Here is a 23,829-nt window from a genome sequence, read left to right as displayed (position 1 = left end):
AGCAATTACGCCTAAAAATGGATCTGACATTTTTATCTTGATATAGTTATTATATTATATATATTTTATTTGGATGATGAAGTGATATATCGGCCATCGTACACTATCCTGGTTATGCACCTTCTTCCTGTATGGACTTCACTGGGTACTTTTATATGCAAGGTGCATGCGCTGCCCATATAAAATGCTGCTTACCCTCTCTGTGATTACATCGGTCATTTTCAAATGCAAATTTTTTTTCATAGTTATATTGGTTTAGTATGTCCTTCCACATTGGATATGCTTGCATCATCGTATCATTAGAAAACCCACACCACATCACCAACTGCCTAGCTAGACTGCTATAAATATGTATGTGCAGAATAAATTTTTAGGACAACTCTCAGATACTTACATAAGCTATGGCCAACTCAAATTATCTTCCTCTCTTTTGCCAAAAAAAAAAATTATCTTCCTCTCTATGAGAAGGTTGAACACAGAAACACACTGCATGAAGTCATGGAGTTTATAATCCTAATCCTCCTCCATTCACTCCTTGTTTTTCGTCTCCTCTCTTTCAATAACCATGGTTTATCCTGGTACATTTGACTCCTCTGCGAGCTCTGGTTTACCTTCAGTTGGATTATAACCATCGGCAATAAGTGGAATATTGTTGACCATAAGCCGTATGTCGAACGCCTCTTGAAACCGTATCACTTATAAGTTACAACAGAGGCATCTTATCTTTTCCCTTTTAGAGCTACATCCCTTCAACAGCTCATTCGTTGTGTTTCAATAAAAAAACGTTGTTACTTCCATGCGAAATTTTAATTTGCTGTCAAAACTTGTTAGGGTGCCTAAGGGTGAGCTTCCAGCTGTAGACTTGTTTGTGATCACAGCAAACCCAGAGCTTGAACCACCCATCATTACAGTAAACACTATTCTGTCTCTGTTGGCAGTTGATTATCCAACAAATAAACTAGCATGCTATGTTTCTGACGATGGCTGTTCTCCTATCACCTTGTACTCACTTGTGGAAGCATCAAAGCTTGCTAAGATTCGGGTTCCCTTTTGCAAAAAGTACAACGTTCAAGTTAGAGCTCCTTTTCGATGCATCACCAATAATTCTGCGCTTTTTGAAAATAATAATAGCTCAATAAGAATGGAAGAGAATGCAGGTGATAAATAATGGTTGGAGTCCATTAAGTGATTCCAGTCATTTCAATGTTTGGTCTTACTAGTGTAGCTGTTACTTCAAGCCCGCTTGATTCAGTTCTATAGATTAAATAAGATTTGAGTCCTGATGACAAATGAACTTGTTTGTCCACATGTTTTGTAGGATAAGTATTAGCAACTTAGCAGCAAAATCGAGGATGCTGTGCACAACTGCACAATTCTATCAATCCATCTGATATGTTCCATTGCGACTTTTCAGTTTTCTAAAATGTACAACGTAATAATCATCCAACAATAATCAAGGTACAGAAAATAACTAGCTTGCAGCATAGATTTCAGTCTTAAAATTTACTGATTTGTATTGACTTACAGATATTACTTTGAAGTTGGTGCTATGAAAGCACTTACAGTATGAAGGGAGTAATAGTAAAATGGTTCTTCGCCTGGATATTGCTATTTATTTGAAGCGCTCTCTTAGAAGTTGATTTTTTTTCAATTATAATTTAGTGCCTTTCTGTACAAGTACTTGAAATACTACTGAGAAAACACCTTTGAATATTTTCCAAACATACTATCTATTTGTTGAAAAGCACTTTTGGAAATTGTAGAAGCAATGCTAAATGAGTCATCTCATTCAAAAATAATTAGCTAGTATTACAGGTGAGTTATCCCTAAGCTCTATACCTTTTATTTTGAAGGTTGTCTGGGAGAACAGAGAAGCACGTTCGAATCGATCAGTGCCTCATGTAGTTTATGTATCCGGGCCAAAGCATCCACATCATGCCAAAGCTGGGGCCATGAATGTTCTGGTGTGAATTAATTTGTTTCATACCACTCTTTCTATTAACTAACTAATCAACTTACAATTGAATCAAATAATATGCAGACTAGAGTCTCTTGGTTGATGACTAATGCTCCATACATGATGAACGTTGTGACATGTTTGTCAACAGCCCAAACATCCTTCTTCATGCACTGTGTATGCTACTTGGATCAAAGAATGAAAATGAAAATGCATTTGTTCAGTGTCCTCAAGTCTTCTGTAACGGTCTAAAGGATGACCCTTTTGGAAATCAGATGATAGTATGGTGGAAGGTGCGTACTCTCAGTAACTCCTCTTTTTTCCTGGTGTGATATAGAGACAGGACTTTAGTAACAAGTCCTTTGTTACAGATGAGTATACCTGCTGATGAGCCTTTCTTGAAGACGTAGTTGTTTTGCTAATATGTCTAGCTGGGGCAGCTGCTGTCTGTAGGGGACTAGGGGTCTTCCGACAGTAACATGCATCATGTACATCTAGGTTTTGGCAACTAATCCTTTTGTCACTAATCACATTCATCACTAATATAATCAGTCACTAGCTGGCAGTTTTTCCTACGAGTTTTGTTGGCACTGAAAAACCTGTCTTCTATAGTCCAACTAATTAATATATCCCTCTCTTATATTGATTAGTATGTAGGACAAGGATTTTCAGGCATTCAGGGACCTTTTTACTCCGGAACAGGATGTGTTCATACACGAAAAGTCATCTATGGTCTGTCAGCCAATTATGTGAATATTGGAGAAACATATCAAAAAAGCACGACAAACGGTAATGGAAAAAAGAAACACAAAAATTTATCCATCTGTATATTTAGAATTTATTGAGGTGATTGTCTTAATAAACATATTATGTAACAAGTCTTATTTTTCGAGTTTTCTTTGATAGGTGAATCAGCAGATGAAGATATGTTTGGAAAGGAATTTACCAAATCAGATGCTGCACACAAAGTTGCTGTTGTTGGATATGAGTATGGCACACATTGGGGCAAAAAGATTTGAATTAGTTTGAATTGTCTTATTATATCTTCTGTTCAAGTGGTACTTGAATTTTGATTTTTTTTTTGTTTTATTTTATTTTTTTTCAAAATTGGTATTTGAGTTTTATCAGCTTGCTACATTTATTCATAATCTTGCTACATTGATAGGGACAGTATCAACCAAAAATTCCCAGAATGGAGAATTTGGTAGGGAGATTCCTTTCAGTGTTGGAATATAACCAATATAAAAACCTATTGCAAGGTTAAAGCTGATGGTTGAAACTAATACATTTAAATCGATTACATATCAATATTAAAATAATTCGAAAAAGAAAAGGACGCCCCTAGTTTCATATTATTATTTAGTCATAATATCACATCTTATTAGTCTTCTGAGTACATACAATTTCCTCTTATTACTGAAGATATCCTGACTGGCCTTAAAATTCATAACAAAGGTTGGAGATCCATTGTTTATGCTCCCAACCCGCCAGCTTTTCGCCGTGCCTGTCGGTGGTCCACTGGTCCTGCGCCAACAAAAAAGGAGGGCCACCGGCCCGTTTGAAGTCCTGCTTAGAAAATACTGCCCCATATTTGGTGCTCTCTTTGTTCAGGCAGTGCTTGGGCTACTTCTCTATCCTTTCATGGGGGCTACGCTCAGTTCTTGAGCTATGCTATGCCGCTCTGCCAACCTATAGTATCATCACCAACTCACACTTTTTGCCCATGGTGAGATATTAATTTTCTGCAAAGTAAGCTAAATTGAGAGAATATAAAATTGTGATCTGTAGAAACCGCAACCAAAAAGCTTCTTAGTCAGCAAAATTGCCACATATGCAGGCTCAATCTGCACCATTTAACAAGTTTTCTCTGCAAATGTTTCTAAAACACTTGGTTTTTATTTATATCTTTCTTGAGATGGGCAAATGGTGTTACTTGAAATGCCACGTTAAACATGAAGAGGTGTAGCTCGTTGCATCTTCATGCCTTGAGAAGAAGATTCTTTTTTGAACTGAACAATGCATATATCCCACTGTATACAACTCTATAAAATGATATAAATTCTGCAGTCGCCAGTTTTCGTACCTCCCACAGCGATGTTGCTTCTGCACTTAGCTGCACTGGCCACCGCTTTGTTGGGGCTTCAACCACCAGCCCGTGATGGGGTGGGATCAGGCTCTTTGGAGACAATGTGCAGTGCCTTGTTGGTCCTATGCTTATGGCCATTTCTGAAGGGTCTGTCTCGATCAGGAAAGTATGGAATTCCTCTGCCTACAATATTCAAGTCTGCTGGTCTTGCACTACTTTTTTAAGCCTTGTGCAGATGTTAGAATGGTAGTTTGTAAGCTAGTATGACTACTCTTCTACACCTTGTGCTATCGATGGCGTTGTCAATCACTTCACTACGGTTCAGAACCACCAGCCTTCTATCTGGTCAGTTTTTGAAGGGCTGTTTGGTACTGGGGATTATCAGAGCTTGTTTTGCTTCTTCTGCACCATTTGCTGATTTGATAGCTTTGCTACAATAATCAATAATGCATCCAATATTGTGCTCGGAGCTTTTATGGTTTTCACTATGTAAAATATTTACCTTTAGAATCTGAAAGTAAAGTCTCACATTTTTCACTGTGAGTATTCGAGTGTATGAAAACGACGCCGTTATGCAACTGAGAACAGAGAAATTAGGGATTTGTATTTACTGTTTATGGACTTCGTATATAAAATCATTCAGAAAGTTATGATTTTGTCACTAAGACATGATCTTTATGCTACAATCGGCCGAGTCTTTGCTTCAGCTCATAAACCCAGATCACCCAAACCTACTTCTTCCTTAGAATGGAAGACAACCCCACTCTACATTCTACAACACTCTGATGAGTCTGATCAGAGCCCAGAAGACCCTTCTTCTCTTCACCCACATGCTTTCCCACCAAGCCCCTCCTTCCTTTTAGCTCGTCAAAGCCATCACCGGCAGAGCCCTCCACGGCCAAGATGCAAAAGGCGGCGTCTTGGCCTCTTGGGTGACCCATTGCTGCAGGTTGTGAGTTTGAGTAAGGTGGGATGGGATGCAGGTAAGGTGTTTGATAATATTACTGTACAATGTCTGGTTGCGTGCAATGTAGAGATTGGTGAATGATAAAGAGGGATGTGGTTTCAGTTGAGTGTGGTTCAGCTGAGAAAGTGGCTTCGTGGACCACTTTGTTTAGGAATGAGACTTGGTTTATTGTTTTTATGGGGACTGGATGTCTGCATTTGGTGGATCTTTGTGGAAAGTTGGGTTGTTCCAGGTAGTGATTAGAATGGTTTCGAGAAATGTCAATTTAAGGAAGATTTTACGTGTAAGGCAATGATCTCCTAGGCAGAGTAGGACTTTTTAAGAGGCTTACTGGACTTCTAAAGAACTGGCCTTTTGAGCCTGATGCTTCTGTGTTGGGGGTCCTTTGGATTCTTGTAGATTTATGTGGGACCACTGAGCTGGGAGATAAAGCTGGGAATCAATTGAATAATTGATGCTGGGAACGAGAGGTGGGATTATGTTGCTGCTGTGAGGAAGGAAATCAATGGTACATTCTGGAATGTAGAAAATTCCAGCCGCATAATCTGTGTAATGGCGGATGACAATGACGATAGTTTTATCAATGGCTGATCCAGATCCTGACGTTTTCTACTAAAGAATGAGTGAACTCAGATGGATGCCCTACTTGGCTACTTTACACCCAGAAGTCAATCAGATTATGCTAAACAGCATTGGATATAACTACTGGTATGAGTTTCAAGACCAACTCTTATTTAGATTTTAATTGCAGTAGGGAGGGTAGACTATGCTAGAGCCTAGTTTAATTTGCTACTTGTGCATTTCCATTTGTTTGATTATTTACTTTCTTAGTGTGAGTAGTTGGTAATTATAAGACTCATTGACATAATGTGTTATTACCCTTTTACCAGCAAGCCAACCTTGATAACCCACCACCAAAGTGGACATGTATTAATGCTTGGAACAGTTGGTATGGAGAGAAACTCATAAACCTATTGTAACCTTTCCTTTTTGCAACCAAAAACATTTCAGTCTTAGTCATTTGTCCATCAGTGATCGTGCAATATTGAAAGTCCTTCCAGGTAATAGACAAAAAAAAAAAAAATTAGATATAAGTTGTCTGGTTGCACTTTTTTGAGTTTACATGGGAGAAAATGTAGTTATACTTTTATTAAATTGATCTGTCCAATACTCGCAGAACTTGAATAGGTTGTTAGTTTTAAATTAGAAACCCACTTTGAGAACTAATTGGTACATATTTTTATCTTCATCAATATCTTAATATGCTTCAGAAGACAAGATGTTTATCAATTTGGCTCACAGGCCAAGGCTTACAGTCCATTGCCTACTTTGCAGGGACTCGTCCCCTTCAATTTGCAATTTCATTTGACTGGCACTTTTGTTGTTCTTGCTGTGTGTGTGTGTGTGTGTTTTTTTTTTAAAATCAGATTGTGTGTCTTCTCTGCTTTAAAAAGTTTACATATTCTATTGTGGTCACTCACTATTGTTTTGTGATTAATGTGGAAAGGGAAATGTCGACCTTTTTGATATTTTGTGTTCATTACACAGAAAAAGACATAAACCAGCAAACTACTTCAAGATTTTCTCTATTAGCAGTCACTGCTGACGTCTTGTTATGCTCTCCGCTTGACCATAGTTTGAATGCTAGTTAAATTTTGAGAATTCATAGTGGAATCGAGCTCTCGAATGTATTAAGCTGTTTTTTGTAAGTAGTGAACTACGTTCTCAACTTACATGCATGCTCTGTAGCCTGTACAATGCTTATATCTGTAATTGATGGTTCTGTTTTGTTTTATAAGTCTTCCAGGAGGACTATGATAATATGTATTACGCATGTCTGCTGGTCTGTAGTTTAATGAATTGGAATACCATGTTCTCTTGCTGACATTCATGCCATTTCCTCTGTTCCTGAGATCAGGTCTGAAACATGCTTTAACACAAGATTTTCTTTTGCTAATTTGTATGTATCTATGATAACAACCTCAAACATTTGGCTAATTGGTACTAAGAGTTTTATATTTTTAGTGGAATTTTATAAATTTACATTTTTTATCTGAATGACATGTACCTTCTTTATCCTGCATGCCTTACCAAGAGAAGCTGTTCACCCTCTCTTCGATTACAACCTTATATGACGCTTGCATCACCGTATCAATAGAAAACCTATGCCACATAACCAACTGGTTAGCTAGACTGCTATAAATATGTACATGCAATATAAATTTTAAGACATTGAGACACTCCAAGAACAGTTCATAAACCATGGCCAACTTAAAATCTCTTCCTCTATATGAAAGGGTTAAGCATAGAAACACTCTGCATAAATTCGTGGAGTTTATAATCCTTTTTCTTCTCCTTTCAGTCCTTGTTTATCGTCTCCTCTCTTTCAACAACCATGGTTTATCCTGGTCCTTTGCATTCCTCTGTGAGCTCTGGTTTACCTTCAGCTGGGTTATCACCATCAGCAACAAATGGAATCGTGTTGAACATAAACCATACCCTGACCGCCTCTTGCAACTGTAACACTAACAAAAGATGCATCTCATTTCATTTTCTTTTAAGAGTTGCAGTTCACCATTAGCTCAATTATTATGTTTTTATTTAAATCCTTTCTTACTTCTAATTTGCTGATGTAACTTCTTAGGGTGCCTAAGGATGAGCTTCCTGCAGTAGACTTGTTTGTGACCACCACAGACCCAGAGCTTGAACCACCAGTCATTACCGTAAACACTGTTCTGTCTCTGTTGGCAATAAATTACCCAACAAATAAATTAGCATGCTATGTTTCTGATGATGGCTGTTCTCCTATCACCTTGTACTCACTTGTGGAAGCATCAAAATTTGCTAAGATTTGGGTTCCCTTTTGCAAAAAGTACAACGTTCAAGTTAGAGCTCCTTTTCGATACTTCACCAATAATTCTGCGCCTTCTGAAAATAATAATAGCTCAATTGAATTCAAACAAGATTGGAAGAGAGTGAAGGTGATGATAATTTATTTGTGGTTGGAGTCTGTTAAGCGATTCTGGTCAGTTCAATGATTGGTCCGATCATCTTACTTGTGTAGCTTTTACTTCAAGTCCATTTAATTCTGTTCTATAAATTTGTGAGATAAGATCTGAGTTCTACTGACAAATAAAATTGTTTGTCTTCATGTTTTGTAGGATGAGTATGAGCAACTTAGCGGCAAAATCAAGGATGCTGTTAGCAAATCTATCAATCCATCTGATACTATCGAATTCGATTTTTCAGTTTTCTCAACTGTACAACGTAATGATCATCCAACAATTATCAAGGTAAACAACACAAGCTTACAGCATAGACTTGGAATTACTGATTTGTATTGGTTTTGTCCCTGTCTGAAGTTTCTCTACAATTGTTTTTGGAGTTGGTGCTAAACTGCTAATAAAGCACTTGTAATAGTCTATGAAGGGAGAGTTATAGAAAATCAGTTCAGGAAAGCTCTATTTGTTCAAGCGCTTTTCTTAGTAGTTGATTTCTTCTCATTACAATTTGAAGTGTCTTTCCTGTTGAAGTAAATGGAAGTGCATCTTGTAGAAACATTTGCCTGATACTTCTTTTCTCACGCCCCGAATTTTGCCATAAGAAAATTCAAGATTCGAGAACGTGATAACTCGGAAACAAAATCAATTATTTCATTTACATCGTACACAACTTGAACAAGTTGGTCTCCAAATCAATTATGCTGATGCTCTATGCCTTTCATTTTTGAAGGTTATTTGGGAGAACAAAGAAGTTCATTCGAATCAATCAGTGCCACATTTAGTTTATATATCCAGAGAAAAACGGCCAAAGCATCCACATCATGCCAAAGCTGGGGCCATGAATGTTCTGGTATGCTTTAATTTGTTTCAGACAGCTTTTTCCAATTAACTAAATAATGAACTTAGTATTGAATCACACAATATTCTGCAGACTAGAGTCTCTGGGTTGATGACCAATGCTCCTTACATGCTAAACGTGGATTGTGACATGTTCGTCAACAACCCGAACGTTATTCTTAATGCAATGTGTATGCTACTTGGTTCAAAAAATGAAAATGAAAATGCATTTGTTCAGTGTCCGCAAGTCTTCTATGATGGTCTAAAGGATGATCCTTTCGGAAATCAGATGATAGTTTTGTGGAAGGTACGCATTCGCAGAATATAATTTTTTGCCTGGTCTGGAGTGTTAGTAACAAGTTACAGATGAATTTACCTGGTCATACGCCTTTCTCCTTAATTGTTTTTATATTCAATACTGTCTAGCTGGGGTTACTGTTGTTTCAAATTGGGTCCGGTAACATATATTGCCTTCTTTTAGGTTTTAGCAATACATTATATACAGTCAACCACTGATACAATTAGACACTAAAGGTTGTAATTTTACTTACAAGTTGTGTTGGTAGTAGGTACAGACTGTTGTTCCTGGTATCTAACTAATGAAAGTATGCATCTCTTATATTCTAGTATGTAGCACAAGGAATTGCAGGAATTCAGGGACCTTTTTATTCCGGAACAGGATGTATTCATAGACGAAAAGTCATCTATGGTCTATCTCCCAATTACATGAAAGTTGGAGAAACAAATGGAAAAAGCATGATGAATGGTAAGCAGATAAGAAACACAAACCTCTGTCATATACACGATTGAATATATTTAGATGGTAATCAAGAAATTTAGTCTTCTAGTTTCCTTTGATAGATAAAATAGCTGATGAAGAATTAGTAGACATGTTTGGAAAGGAATTTACCAAATCAGCTGCGAATGCTTTGAACGGGAAGGCAGAGTGCCCAAAAATGCATACTGAAACTATTGACGCTGCATACCAAGTTGCTGGTGTTGGATATGAGTATGGCACACACTGGGGCAAAAAGGTATGAATTAATTTGAACTTTGAACCCTCTGATATGAATTTTATTGGTACTTGGATGTTGATCAGACCGATGTCTGGTGGTTTTATTTTGAATCAAAAATATACCTTGTTTTTCTTTATAATAATGAAAAGGAATATTGTTATCTGAGTTTTATCAATTTGGTACATGAATTTTAATCAAATCTTGGAAACAAGAAGAGAATCAAACAAAAATTCACGTAACTGATCAATTTGAATATAGTAATTTCCATAATAATAGAAAATTAGTTCAATATAGATACAACTTATACAAGCCTACTTAATAGTAAAAGTTGATGGTTTAAACTATTACACCGATCTCAAGATTTGAATTAGAATAAGAAAAAATGGAAAAAAAAAAGATTCAACTGACTTGTTTCATATGGTTATGTTAAATGTTTTTTTCCATCTTTTCCCTCTTGCTACCAATCTCTCCAACTTCCAATTTCTTTTTGTGTAGGTGGGATGGATGTATGGATCTACAACTGAAGATGTCCTCACTGGGCTTTCAATCCATAACAAAGGTTGGAAAACTATTCTTTATGCACCCAATCCACCAGCCTTTCTAGGATGCGCGCCAACCGGTGGTCCTGTTTCAATGACCCAACAAAAAAGATGGGCCACCGGCCTGCTTGAAATCCTCTTCAGCAAAAATTGTCCCATATTTGGTACTATCTTTGCAAACCTCCAGTTCAGGCAGTTGTTGAGCTACTTCTGGATCCTTTCATGGGGGCTACGCTCGGTTCCTGAGCTATGCTATGCTACTCTGCCAGCCTATAGTATCATCACCAACTCGCACTTCTTACCCAAGGTGAGACATTTTTTTTTTCGAGCAAAGCTAGCTAAACGTATGGAATTATGACATGCAGAAACTGTAATCAATGTTTCCCAACTCAACCAATTTTTCTGTAAATTTTTTCTGAACAACTTACTTTTTGCTTTTCATTCCTACTTTTCTCAAGGCTCTCTATGAAATGCCTCTTCCTCAAACAGGGATTAATTTCTTACTTTTCTTAGGTGGTGGAAGCACCATGCCTAGAGATGAAATTTATTAAATCAAACACTGTATGAGGTGTAGATATTGACAGATATAAATGCCTTTAACAAAATGCTTATGAGGTGCAGATGTATTATTACAAGAGTTTACGTGCGTGCGCACACAGATGCATATAATTTGATGACCGTTAAACAATATATATGGTGTTTACTCTTCTGACATCTAGAAATGTGTTATACTGTAAATGCAGAGCCAAGAACCAGCTTACTATATACCCTTAGCTGTGTTGCTGATATATAGTATGTACACTATATCAGAGTTCCTTGTAACTGGTCTATCAATCCGAGCATGGTGGAATAACCAAAGAATGGGAAGAATAACCACAATGAGTGCATGGCTATTTGGATTTCTTGGTGTCATACTCAAACTTTTGGGCATATCTGAGACGGTTTTTGTCGTAACACGAAAAGATCAATCTACTTCAAGTGATCAGGGCACTGAAGACAGTGAAGCTGGAAAATTCACCTTTGACCAGTCCGCAGTTTTCATACCTCCCACAGCAATTTTGCTTCTGCACTTAACAGCACTGGCCACCTCTTTGTTGCGGCTTCAAACACCAACCCATGATGGGGTAGGATTAGGCTCTTTGGAGACTATGTGCAGTGTTTTGTTGGTGGTATGCTTATGGCCATTTTTACAAGGTCTGTTTCGATCAGGAAAGTATGGGATTCCTATGTCTATCATATCTAAGTCTGCAGGTCTTGTACTATTGTTCTACACATTGTGCAAATATCAGGATGGTAGCTTGCTTTCAGTGTCTTCTTTGTGTTCCTAACCACAAGCCAGCAGCAGTCAGGGCTCAGGCATGTTTTTTTGAGGTTTTTATCTAGCTAGTATCGCTTTGTTGTATGCCTCTGGGAAATGTGAGATCCTCGGTAAGGAAAGCCTTTGTTTTTATCTACATATAATAATTCCGTGGGAGCTTCCATTTTAGGAAAAAATGATCAATTCATATAAATTTGGACCTTTTGTGACCATTTGAATGACAAAATTCAAAATGTGATCATTTACTCAGAGTAACTACAATTATTTGATCAGGTAGTACAAAGACTATGATCCTGTTGTTTCGGGAGAATTACTATTATACCTTTGTGTATGTCTTAGCCTATTTAAGTTTCATGTTAGAGATAGATTTGCAAATCTGTAATAAATTAGGATTCCGGATCCTACGGGATTTAAGTCTATATAATGCCTATATGTAGGTTCCCATATCATTCAATAAAGTTACCGTTATTATACGAATTAATGAATAAGAGAGTATACTACACCATGTTATCACGCACTTAGCGCTAAAATCTTGAACTTTAGAATCCCTTAGGAAAACAGAAAATTCCCTACTTTTCTTGTTCCGACCGGTGACCTTTGTTTTTCAGCCACCAGAACCCTTTTTCGACCTTGGCAGCCCCGTAGCTCCGCAGGGCCTCATACGCATTCATTCCGCAAAATCATCTTTTTGCCCCGCAAAACTCTGCATCAAAGCTTTTAAAAGCGCTCCTTTAACATATTCACGCAAACAACGCGAACTTCAAAAGTAATAACTTCGCTCAAAAGAAGCTACTTTCACCTTCTCCAATCTTTCAAAAGGTAACTTTTAATTAACGTTCCCGTTCTTGAACGTATAAATATATTATATCGAGCAATATTCACCTTTCTTCTATCTTCCGCTGTTTTTATACAGCGAATGAGGCCAAACGAGGAAACTCGCCACTCTTCTTTTTGGTCGATGTTTTTTGTGTGACAGTCTTAGGGGAGTCACGATCGTGAGTATTGCCGTTTGCATCGATTTTTCTTGTGACCATATACGTCACCCCTTCTAATTCATGTCATACTTGAATCAAATTGATTTCGTGTTTGTTTTTTAGATGTCGTCGACATCGCGACCGGAATTTGGCCTTCTTGATCTTGAAGGCAATGAATACTATCGCTGGGTCTCCGACATGGAGCTCGCTTTTGAGAGCAGAGGGATCTAAGGCATGTTTGATGACCCTCCTGCTATTTTTCCCGTTATGACCAAAACTCGAGCTCTCATTTTATGAGATGTCACATCCATGTCACTCTCAAGAGGCAATACTTGAAGCAAAAGATCTTAAAAAACTATGGGACAAACTTCACTTGCGATACAACAACGTTCATGATAACTTCCGTCTATTGGACTATAAGAGAGTGGATGACTTCAATCAGGATATGCTGTGTTTGCAATCCGACATTGGCACTGTTGGTGTCATCAAGACTGACCTAGATCTTCTCTATAAGACTTTGGGCATGTTTCCAATCAACTATGAGGTTCAAGCTCATACGTACCACACTCATATAAAGGAAGGAAAAATCCGGATTTTCGCCGACTTAATGGTGCTATTGGCAAAGAAAGAGAGACACTCTGAGATCATCCTCAACAATAATAATAGACATGTTGGAACTAAAAAGATTGCTAGGCCACAGTCTAACTATGAGAAAGCTCATAAGCAAAAGAATCAAGTAAAAAATGCTTCATACTAACAACAAGGCAACAATTCTCGTGGTGGAAGCTAGGCAAAGAGGCCGTCCTCGGCCCAAGTCCAATACATAGACCCGTGGTGGTGGCGGCGCCGCACCCTTTGGGGGAGGCCGTCCCCCCGTCCGAACCCTCAAGGAGGCCATGCCCCTCCTTCTGCCTCCAGCTCCATTCATGGCAAGTCTCCATGTTTCAAATGTGACTCCTTCAAGCATTTTAATCGCGATTGTAGAGCTAGCATGGAGTTGATCAAGGCATACTCCACCTACAAGAAGTTTTTACAACCCAAATTGAACCATGTGGATGAAGAACCCGAGATTGAGACTTACCACATCTCCATAAAGCATGAGCCCCTTGCTTCCAAGGCAAAGACTCCGACACCTACAATGGATACTCCAGACTTTGATTAGTCATATTTAGCTTATTCTAGTATTAAGCTTTCAAGTATTGTTATGGCTATGCCATTGTTATTTTCATTGACTTTGTATTAGTCTTATGATTTTGGAATTAGAAGTTCGTTTATGATGTCTTAAAGATTGACATTCAATACAATTTCTCGTTTCTTTGATTACAAGTCGATCTCTTGAGAATTTTATTTACCTTACACTTAGCATGATGGTCAACGTTTGCAACTCATGTGGTTTTTAAATTGGACGTTTTTGGGTTACATGGGACCCCAATAACACTACATTGTGAATTTGGAACTTAAAAGATTGGAAAACAAAGCTCGGAACATCAAATTTGATGTCAGAATGATCCCTACCTTTTTTGGCTCAGATCCGGCCATTTCCAGCTATATTTTCTTGCAATCTGCCGGTTTCCAGCAACTCTAGTTGTTTTTGGCCGTTTTTTGGCCAAATGCAGGCTCTCCTTGTTGGTTCTGCTGCTCTAGCCTCATACCGGCTAGTTCCAACCACCGCCAGTTTCCAGTGAGTTTTTTCGTTGTTTATCGTCATTTTTTCAGCATATTTCTAATAGTTTTGCTGCAACGTTTTCTTAATCCAAATTTCACATGGTTTTGAGTTATTTTTGACATGGTTTTCCTGTTACTTTTTTTCAGTTTTCTCCAAATTCATTATCTACACTCACCGACATTCTTTAAGCGTGTTTTTACACCATTTTTGGATGGTTTCTACCATCATATTTACTGTTTGGTATTTCACTGCTTCAATATCATGTTTTACCAACTCTTTAGTTGAAGAATGTAGTATTATTGCCATGTGATACACTTCATGAGATTGCATTTTGTTCCGATCCCGTTTCTTACAATATTCTACGGTGTATTGTCTAGAAATCTCTACCATGTCGCTGACTCCTTAATTATTATTTTGTAGATGTCCCGCGGCGAAATAGAGTGTCTTGCTAATTGCAGAACCACCCACAATATTCTATGGCACATGTAGTTGTTCACGAATCTAATGTTTTCGACTTCTTCGATGACGACAATGATTGGCTCCAAATCCATCATTCAAGGTAGAGGCACCACGTCTTTTATGTTGCCTAATGGTACGACTCTCAACGTCTTTGACGCTCTTTATGTGCCGAGTCTCCCCATAGCTTGCTAAGTTTTAAGGACATATGTGACAATGGTTTTCATATGGATACTTATGTTGAGAATTGAGAGGAATATCTATGTGTCATCTGAGAAAAAAGACCAGCGCCGCATCTTAGAGAAGATGAAGAGTCTTGGGAATGGTTTGTATCTTACTTCCATTCGAATCTTTGAATCATACGCGGTTGCTCACAATTTTGTGATTTAGACTCTTATATGCCTTGGCATGGCCCTCTCAGGCACCTGGACGTGATATGATGATTAAAATTCTTATACGCGGTTGCTCACATGGTCATCCATTTTTCAAGTCCCAGAAGCGATTGGAGGACCACCTCACCCGTGCCCCACATGATGAGGCCAAGCTGACCTGTGCCCTGCATGGTGTGGAGCAACTGGCCCCTCTTGGCAGCTCCATGACATTAATGCCATCAGTGGTGGCGTCCCCTCCCTCACAGGAGCTTGTGATGCCTCCCGTTATTTCTAATGCCTCTATGACAATCTCTAATGCCAATTGCTCGTTTTGCAAAGCTTGTTCTTTTGCTAAATTTCAAGGAAGTCCAGCAACCGAGAACATTTCATTCTTACAACGTATTCAAAGTGACATTTGTGGAACTATTCAACCAGAATGTAGATCTTTTAGATATTGTATGGTATTGGTTGATGCCTCGACGCGTTGGTCACACGTCGCTTTGCTAACCACAAGGAATGTTGCATTGTCTAAGTTATTAGCTGAGATCATCAAACTTAGGGCTCACCACCTTGACCCTCCTATCAAATCTATTCGATTGGATAATGCTGGAAAATTTACCTCTAAGACCTTTGATGATTACTGCATGTCTATTAGGATCAAAGTTGAACCTCTTGTTTCTCATGTTCATTCACATAACAGTTTAGCAGAGACTACCATCAAGCGTATTCAGCTTGTTGCTCGGGCAATGGTTATGGGTATTGATTTGCCGGTCTCTGCGTAAGGATATGCAGTCTTGCATGCATCGATACTTATTCATTTCAGACCCGCGGCAAACCAAGCGTTTAGTGCGTACCAGATGGTCACTGGTTATGAACCCAATATTGTGCACTTACGCATATTTAGTTGCACTGTCTATGTGCTTATTAAGCCTTCACTGCGTACTATTCTCCAACTATTGCCCGCTACTTCGAACCAAACATCGGAGATATCTTTAGTGCAAGATTTTTAGATTGTCATTACGATAAGACATGCTTCCCGTCGTTAGGGGGAGATGAGAATGTTATCATTCCAATTGAACGTCAGGAATTGACGTGGTGTGTCCCTACTATGTCTCATTACGATCCCCGCACTGCTCAAAGTAAGTTAGAAGTGCAACGCATTATTGATCTCTAGAAAGTCGCGTTTTCAATGCCCGACGACTTTGTAGATATTGTTAAAGTGATGAGATCAAACATACCCACTGCAAATGTACCAGAAAGGTTAGATGTCCAGAAATACGAGTGTGGAAGACAATCTCTTGGACCTAGCACTGTTAGTCTGTTCCTGACAATGGGACGGCAGCCGGCGGCGGCACAGTTGTACTTGGCGGTGTTACTGGTGCCCTTTGTGGCAATGGTGCCGAGATGGTCCGAGCAAGAGCAACTTGGTCTCGGCTCCTCAAAGGAAAAGAGGGAGACCAAAAATCTCTAAGGATTCAAAGCTTAGAAAGAAGCGAATGACCAACGCACAACGCGTCATCAATGATGAATCACCATCGTATGAGAATGTCTTATTAATCAACTAAAGTGTTTCCGTGTGATGCTATGGAACCTTGTTTGGTGCTAGAAAACAACGAAATCTCCGTTAACTTCACTAGCAAGATATCAGTTTGAAACCGAACCATTAATTGCATTGATGATATTTTCGCTTATTCTGTTGCACCTGCGATCATATCTAAAGACGACGTTGAACCTCACTCTATTGTTAAATGTGAATGCAGAGCAGATTGGCCGAAGTGGAATGAAGCAATACATGCAGAACTTGACTCATTGAAGTAGAGAAAAGTCTTCGGAAAGGTTGAATTGACTCCAAGAAATGTCAAACTTGTTGGACATAAATGAGTTTTTGTTCGTAAGTGTAATGAGATGAAGAAGGTCGTGCGTTTACAAGGCAAGACTCGTGGCACAAGGATTCTCACAACGGCCTAGAATTGACTATGAGGAGACTTACTCTCCTATTATGGACATCATTACCTTCCACTACCTTATTAGTATGGTAGTGTCCAAAAAACTAAACATGCAGCTTATGGATGTGGTCACAACTTATCTCTATAGGGATCTTGACGCAGAGATATACATGAAAGCTCCAAAAGGACTACCCTTATCTTCATCAAGTGCCTCCAGACCACGGAGTGCTCATGCAGTTAGATTACGTTGTTCGTTGTACGGGTTGAAGCAATTCGGAAGAATGTGGTACAAACGGTTGCACAAATACATGAAAGAGAGATGTTAAAAGAATGATGAACTATGACCATGCATGTTCATACGAAAGACAAATTTCAGATTTGTCATCGTTGTGGTTTACATTGATGACATGAACATAATTGGTACTCTTGATGAAATTGAAGAGACCGTGTCTTATTTGAAGTCGGAATTTGAGATGAAGGACCTAGGTCTGACGATATCTTAGTGTAATAATATAATTACACACAGAAGATGTTTCGACGTTTCAATATAGATCTACACAATCCATTGTCTACTCCCATGGTCGTCCAAAGTCTAGATATTAAGAAAGATCCATTTTGTCCTAAAGAGAATGCTGAAGAGGTTCTTGGTCATAAAGTTCCATACCTAGTGCAATTGGGGCACTATTGTATCTAGCTCAATGTACTAGACCAGACATATCTTTTGCAGTGAACTTATTAGCTAGATTTAGCTCCACGCCTATGCTACGTCATTGAAATGGTATCAAGCATTTGTTTAGGTACTTGAAAGGTTCCCTTGACATGAGATTGTTATATCCTTACAACAGAGAGACCACCGTGTCCGTGCTACCTCACACCGGCACCGCCGGCAGCCTTGTTGTACCCGATAGAGCCGCTGCCGGCAACCACGGCATGGCAGCCTCTCACGGTGCCGAGAGCAAGGATTTGTCCCATCCTACTTCTTCCCCTAATGCAAAGACTCCAAACAACCTCCTAGTTGGTTATGCCGATGTAGGGTGCCTTTCTGACCCTCATAATGCTCATTCTTAAACCGGTTATATGTTTACCGTTGGGAATACGACGATATCTTTGAGATCCACTAACAATCTCTTGTTGCTACTTCTTCGAATCACGCGGAGATCATTGCTCTCCATGAAGAAGTTAAAGAATGTGTTTGGCTACAATCACTTGTTCGTCATATTCTTGAATCTTATGGATTAGTCCCTACAACTGATCAACCTACGTGCATTTATGAAGATAATATTTTTTGCAAAGAGCATACTAAGTTAGGTTTTATCAAGGGAGACAACACCAAACATATTTTGCCCAAGTTCTTCTACAATGTTCAACAACATAAGTTCTTGAATGTTCAGATTAATAAAGTGAGTTCACTGAATTCTGTTACGAATTTGTTCATTAAGTCTTTGTCTAAATCTACTTTTGTGAAACATCTGAAGAGTATTGACATGTGTCGTTTATCAGAGCTTTAATAGTTGGTGTGTTGTGCTCTTTTTCCCTTTAATCAAGCTTTTGTTTTACCCATGAGGTTTTTGTTTTACTTGACAAGGTTTTTATCGAGACAACATTGTGCGACATGTAACCTATGCATATGACACAAGGAAAAGTGTTCCGCGAGAATTACTATTATTTTTGTGTGTCTTAGTCTATTTAGGTTTCCTATTAGATAGATTTGCATCTCTGTAATATATTAGGATTTCGGATCTTACAGGATTTATGTCTATGTAATGCCTATATATAGGCCCTTATATCATTCAAATAAAGAAGATGAAGTCAAGCCTGCTGTTTTGATAGGCATTGCCTCGATTTCTTCAGTGTAGACTGGATTTATGGGTCTATAACTGAAGACCTTACTGGGATAAAGATCCATGCAAGGGGATGAAAATCCATCTTATGCATGCCGAATCCTCCGGGTTTTGTTGTTTTACTCATACGAGCTACAAAACTTACCGGGTTTGTGTTTACAATCCCGGTGTACCTATTCCATGGTGTAGAGGATAGTTCTGCAGGTGTGGATTAGCAGAATTGACGGACCACTCTGAAAACTTCGAAGTTCTTTATTTATTTTGTGGTGAGGATTGTCAGGATTATACATTTCCATTTGAAATAATGCTTAAATTTTAAATTGGTTTTGTAATAATCCATTTGACTGAGTTGTACTATGACCTCACTAATGATACGCTGTGATGATAAGATAATTTCGATGCGCCAACCGGTGGTCCTGCTTCAATGACCCAACAAAAAAGATGGGCCACCGGCCTGCTTGAAATCCTCTTCTGCAAAAACTGTCCCATATTTGGTGCTATCTTTGCAAACCTCTAGTTCAGGCAGTTGTTGAGCTACTTCTGGATCCTTTCATGGGGGCTAAGCTCGGTTCCTGAGCTATGCTATGCTACCCTGCCAGCCTATGGTATCATCACCAACTCGCACTTCTTACCCAAGGTGAGACATTTTTTTTTCAAGCAAAGCTAGCTAAACGTATGGAATTATGACATGCAGAAACTATAATTAATGTTTCCCAACTCGGTCAATTTTTTTTGTAAAATTTTTCTGAACAACCTACTTTTTGCTTTTCATTCTCACTTTTCTTAAGGCTCTTTATGAAATGCCTTTTCCTCATACAGGGATAAATTTCTTACTTTTCTTAGGTGGTAAAAGAACCATGCCTTGAGATGAAATTTATTAAATCAAACACTGTATGAGGTGTAGATATGGACAGATATAAATGCCTTTAACAAAATGCTTATGAGGTGCAGATGTATTATTACAAGAGTTTACGTGCGTGCGCACACAGATGCATATAATTTGATGACCGTTATAACAATATATTTGGTGTTTACTCTTCTGACGGTTGGAAAATAGTTGGAAAAACCATTTAAAACCAAATTTTAATTGATTAATTAAATTAAGTTAAACTTATAATTAATCAAAGATGAACATAGATTTGAGTTCTCCATAATGAGGGCTACAAGATCATATGTTTGTTTGTGTAATTTGGTTTGTGGGTGAATAAGAAATTGTCACTCAAATATGGTTACTTAGAATGAGGGAAATGTATTTGTCGCACATTAGAAAAAAGAAGTGTTGAAAAGACTTTATATAGAATCCATTGTGTATGGATTGTAAAGTGTGTAAGCCCCCTTATACCCTCTCGCGCACGCGCATAGGGGGGTGCAAATCCTAGGTCACAAGGGAAACTCGTGTATGCCCGTGCGATATGCGGACACGAATGCAACACCGAATTGAGGGTCGGAACGCAGATTCTTTTTGCATTTCCGAAAATTCAGTTTTAACTTTTCAAATTCTCTTGACTGTTCAAATTCTTCTTTTGTAACAACTGAGTTATTGTGTGTTATGGAGAATTATAACAGAATTGAAATCAATATTTGTAACATATGTAACTCATATATGTTATAATCTTTTGATTTCTATAACATCCATCTTATTAATTGCTGATTGCAAATCCTCACAGTATAAATAGCCACCATCCTTTCATTGTAAAATCATTCCATTCGAAACACAATCCTCTCCCACTCTCAAAATTCTTAGCTTTTCTCTGGTGATAGAAAGAGGTACCTTTCGAGTTCGTTGAAGGTTCTAGTTAGTAGTGCAACTTCCTAGAATCGTTTAGTCGTTATATCCTGGGAGACAAGCGCCAATCATCCTTGCACCGGTAGAGGAGGCGTAAACGTTTTAAGGACAGTGTGGTATCACACACGTCTCGACTAGTTCTTCCATCATCAATCGTTCGGTATTTTGGTTGAATTCCTTTTCGTGTTCTTCGTTTCTGATTTATAATTATTTATAATTCAGCTTATTAAATTATATATGCAATATATCACTGTTTTTATAACACTGACATCTAGATATGTGTTATAGTGTTATACTGTAAATTCAGGGCCAAGAACCAGCTTACTATATACCCTTAGCTGTGTTGCTGATCTATAGTATGTACATTATATTAGAGTTCCTTGGAACTGGTCTATCAATTCGAGCATGGTGGAATAACCAAAGAATGGGAAGAATAATCACCTGACTCCGTCCACCGGCGCCGGGAAAAATTACTAATACTCAATAACACCTAATAATAAATTATTGATATCAGTAACTTCTTAATAATAAATTACTGACACCCAGTAATGTAATATCCGTAATTTCTAATTTCGATTACCGGCACATTATAACTAATTATCGACATTTAAGATAAATGTCGAAAACGTAGTTAATACGTTGATATTGACCTACAAATTGCCACGAGCTCGAAAATAAATTCATAATATTTTTCCAATGTTTATTTTTATAAATTTTCAATGTTTGAAATGTTTTAAAAAAATTGAAAATAGATTTTTTTTTTGGGTTCTGTTTTGGACTTGGGAGAAGCCCAATTCTTCTACTTAACTCGGCAGCATACCTCTCTCTCTCTCTCTCTCTCTCTCTCTCTCTCTCTCACGCCGCCGTCCGGAAATTCCAGCCGCATGCAACCACACATCAACTCCCGTCTCCTTTCTGTTCTTATTGATACCCATCGAACACTTAAACACCCACGTTTTGGCTTCAAATCAAATTGAAGCAGTGAAGAACAGTCGGAGACTCATCACCACCATCGAGCCCTGACGAGTGACAAGCCTCCCATCCTTCGTTTTGTTTGAGCTTAGCTTCCTTACTTCATTTTCGATTCAATCTTTTCTACAATTTCACTCAATCTAAAGTTCGATTTCCCTTTTTCTGAGTTAATATGCCGCCACTGTTCCTCCGCAGTGAATCTTGGAATTCCGGCGATATCTTTGATCTCTGGCTGCACAATTCTCCCTTTTGGTAAGCCCAATTTTCTATCATTATTTTAGATTTAGTTTCTACCCTTGAATTCTCCGAATTGGAACATAATCCCAGTTCCTTTTTCCTCTGTTTCATGTGTTACCATGAAATCCGTTCTCCTTCTCCGAATGGTAAGACGAGCTTGATGATAAACCAGACGAGCTTGGGGAGGGGCATGGAGCTTCTCGGTAGCAGCTCAACAAAGTGATCGGTGGAGCACACCGTCAACACTTTTGCGTTTTTGGAAACTCCACTGAGGTAGCAAGCCTTCTTCTTTTGATTTCTGGATTACGATTTTGTGCTGATTGCGTTGTTGGGAACTTGTTTTAGCGCATGTTATTTGAGGACGATTTGGAACTGGTTTTGGTTACGGGATTTGATCGGAGAGATAAGGGTGAATTCCATGGGTTTTTACCATTTACATTTTGTTGGCCTACTGTATCATTAGCAACTCTCGTTTCCTTCCCAAGGTAACATACATAATAACTCCTTTATTTCCTTCATTACATGCAATTGAGAAGCTCGATCATGATCGTTCCTTTCTTGTAAAATCTACGTCAATTTAGTATTTCTATGGACTCCGAATCAAAATATGCTTGAAGCACTTTACTTGACCAAACGAGTGAGTGCTTAAACAACTTTTAAATGCTATGTTGTTTGATTCCTGATGCAAATAGGAGGACCGGCTCTCATAATGTTTGCCGCTCTATTTCTTGTTAACAACTTGTACACTGTATTTTTACTGGGCCGCGAAGCAGAGTATTATCAGCGACGACTTCTTTGCTATTTGGGACCATAAATGTGATACTCAATCTCTTAATGTCTGTACATTCTCATTTGTACTCTTTTATTTTATTTTTCTCTAGAAAGAAATACTATTGTACTCTTGTATCGTAAAATGAATAGATACTAGTACATTACCTTAGTTTTAGTGGCTTATGCCGAAGGAAGTTAATACAAATACTTCATTTAACTAAGCAGAAGTCACAGTAGGACTTGATTTATTTATTGTAAGCACAATATCATACAGTACTGATTAATAGTTAATCAGATTTATTACACATATATTGATATATATGATCCAAGCAGCTGGCCGATCGATCATTAACTAAACAAAGGGCGAAAGTTCATATCGAAAGTTACAGCTCGCACCTACAACGCGCCCGCCTCGTTTCGCATCACAACATTTCGGCAGTTCGGTTATTGCAGCGTCAAGACACTTCTTACATTCCAGGCGAGACAGGTCCCTCGTGCACTGAACTAAACCATACAACTTCTTTGAATTATCGAGTTGGAGCACACCAGTTTTATAAAACTTCTGGTTAGAAGAAGCTTTATCAGATAAGCCACTCAACAATTTCTTGACATTCTTGTTGAATATGCTGGGATTGCTTACGGTCTTGATGCTCCACTTATAGAACTTGTTTGTATTATCAATTTCCCCAACGAAGTTCCCATTTGAGTACTTCACCATGCAATGGTCGTACCATATTACTGCTCCTTTTTTACTAGGGCAGCGTGCACGAAGCTCTTTGCTTGCTTCGACGACACAAGTCTTGCACTTTGAGCTTGAGACGTCGCCTCGGCATAGTGCTAGTCCGTTCACTTTGTTCGGTCCTGTACCTCTTGAAGCGACCCCAAACCCACTGGGAGGAACTTTGGTGGATAAAAGATTGAGCACGGTCTTCAAGTTAGCATGGTATGGACTACTAGCAGCAGTGTAGTTTGCCTTGCTGAAACAGATATGGTAAAGTGGAGAAGCACCAGAGGCTGCATGGTGCAAAAGACAGAAGAGCAAGAAAGACAGGGGGATTGATTTAGAGAAGGACATGTTTAGCTTAAA

At 38.5% G+C, this 23,829-nt stretch overlaps 2 protein-coding genes and 1 pseudogene across 3 annotated transcripts; 2 read left to right on the top strand and 1 right to left on the bottom strand.

Moving 5' to 3' along the window:
- Positions 1 to 131: 131 nt before the first annotated feature.
- On the top strand, positions 132 to 4,405 carry LOC126797305 (cellulose synthase-like protein B4; annotated as a pseudogene).
- Positions 4,406 to 4,732: 327 nt separating this feature from the next.
- LOC126797855 (cellulose synthase-like protein H1) lies at positions 4,733 to 12,038 on the top strand. Of its 2 annotated transcripts, none has more exons than XM_050524595.1 (9): positions 4,733 to 5,718; positions 7,655 to 7,991; positions 8,172 to 8,303; positions 8,743 to 8,862; positions 8,944 to 9,156; positions 9,477 to 9,615; positions 9,711 to 9,883; positions 10,361 to 10,711; positions 11,148 to 12,038. In XM_050524595.1, exons 1-9 carry the CDS (start codon positions 5,630 to 5,632, stop codon positions 11,730 to 11,732), a joined length of 2,139 nt encoding a protein of 712 aa, XP_050380552.1. In that variant the 5' UTR covers positions 4,733 to 5,629; the 3' UTR covers positions 11,733 to 12,038. The 2 variants fall into 2 exon arrangements, with proteins under 2 accessions (XP_050380552.1, XP_050380551.1); XM_050524594.1 differs by lacking the exon at positions 4,733 to 5,718 and adding an exon at positions 6,145 to 7,529.
- A 10,069-nt stretch (positions 12,039 to 22,107) lies between these two features.
- On the bottom strand, positions 22,108 to 23,829 carry LOC126797857 (cysteine-rich repeat secretory protein 38-like). The gene has a single exon (XM_050524597.1). It carries the CDS (start codon positions 23,815 to 23,817, stop codon positions 23,095 to 23,097), a length of 723 nt encoding a protein of 240 aa, XP_050380554.1. The 5' UTR covers positions 23,818 to 23,829; the 3' UTR covers positions 22,108 to 23,094.

Source organism: Argentina anserina, chromosome 6 (genome assembly GCF_933775445.1).
Source record: "Argentina anserina chromosome 6, drPotAnse1.1, whole genome shotgun sequence".
In the NCBI taxonomy this organism is placed as follows: Eukaryota; Viridiplantae; Streptophyta; class Magnoliopsida; order Rosales; family Rosaceae; genus Argentina; species Argentina anserina.
This window is presented reverse-complemented; position numbering and strand designations above follow the sequence as displayed.

Bases quoted from the DNA above. Each gene is read 5' to 3' on its own strand.
- LOC126797855 (XM_050524594.1), top strand. From the start codon at position 7,273: ATGGCCAACTTAAAATCTCTTCCTCTATATGAAAGGGTTAAGCATAGA. The intron at 7,530-7,654 runs GTAACACTAACA...GTAACTTCTTAG, and splicing joins CCTGACCGCCTCTTGCAACT to GGTGCCTAAGGATGAGCTTC. The intron at 8,304-8,742 runs GTAAACAACACA...TCATTTTTGAAG, and splicing joins ATCATCCAACAATTATCAAG to GTTATTTGGGAGAACAAAGA.
- LOC126797857 (XM_050524597.1), bottom strand. From the start codon at position 23,817: ATGTCCTTCTCTAAATCAATCCCCCTGTCTTTCTTGCTCTTCTGTCTT.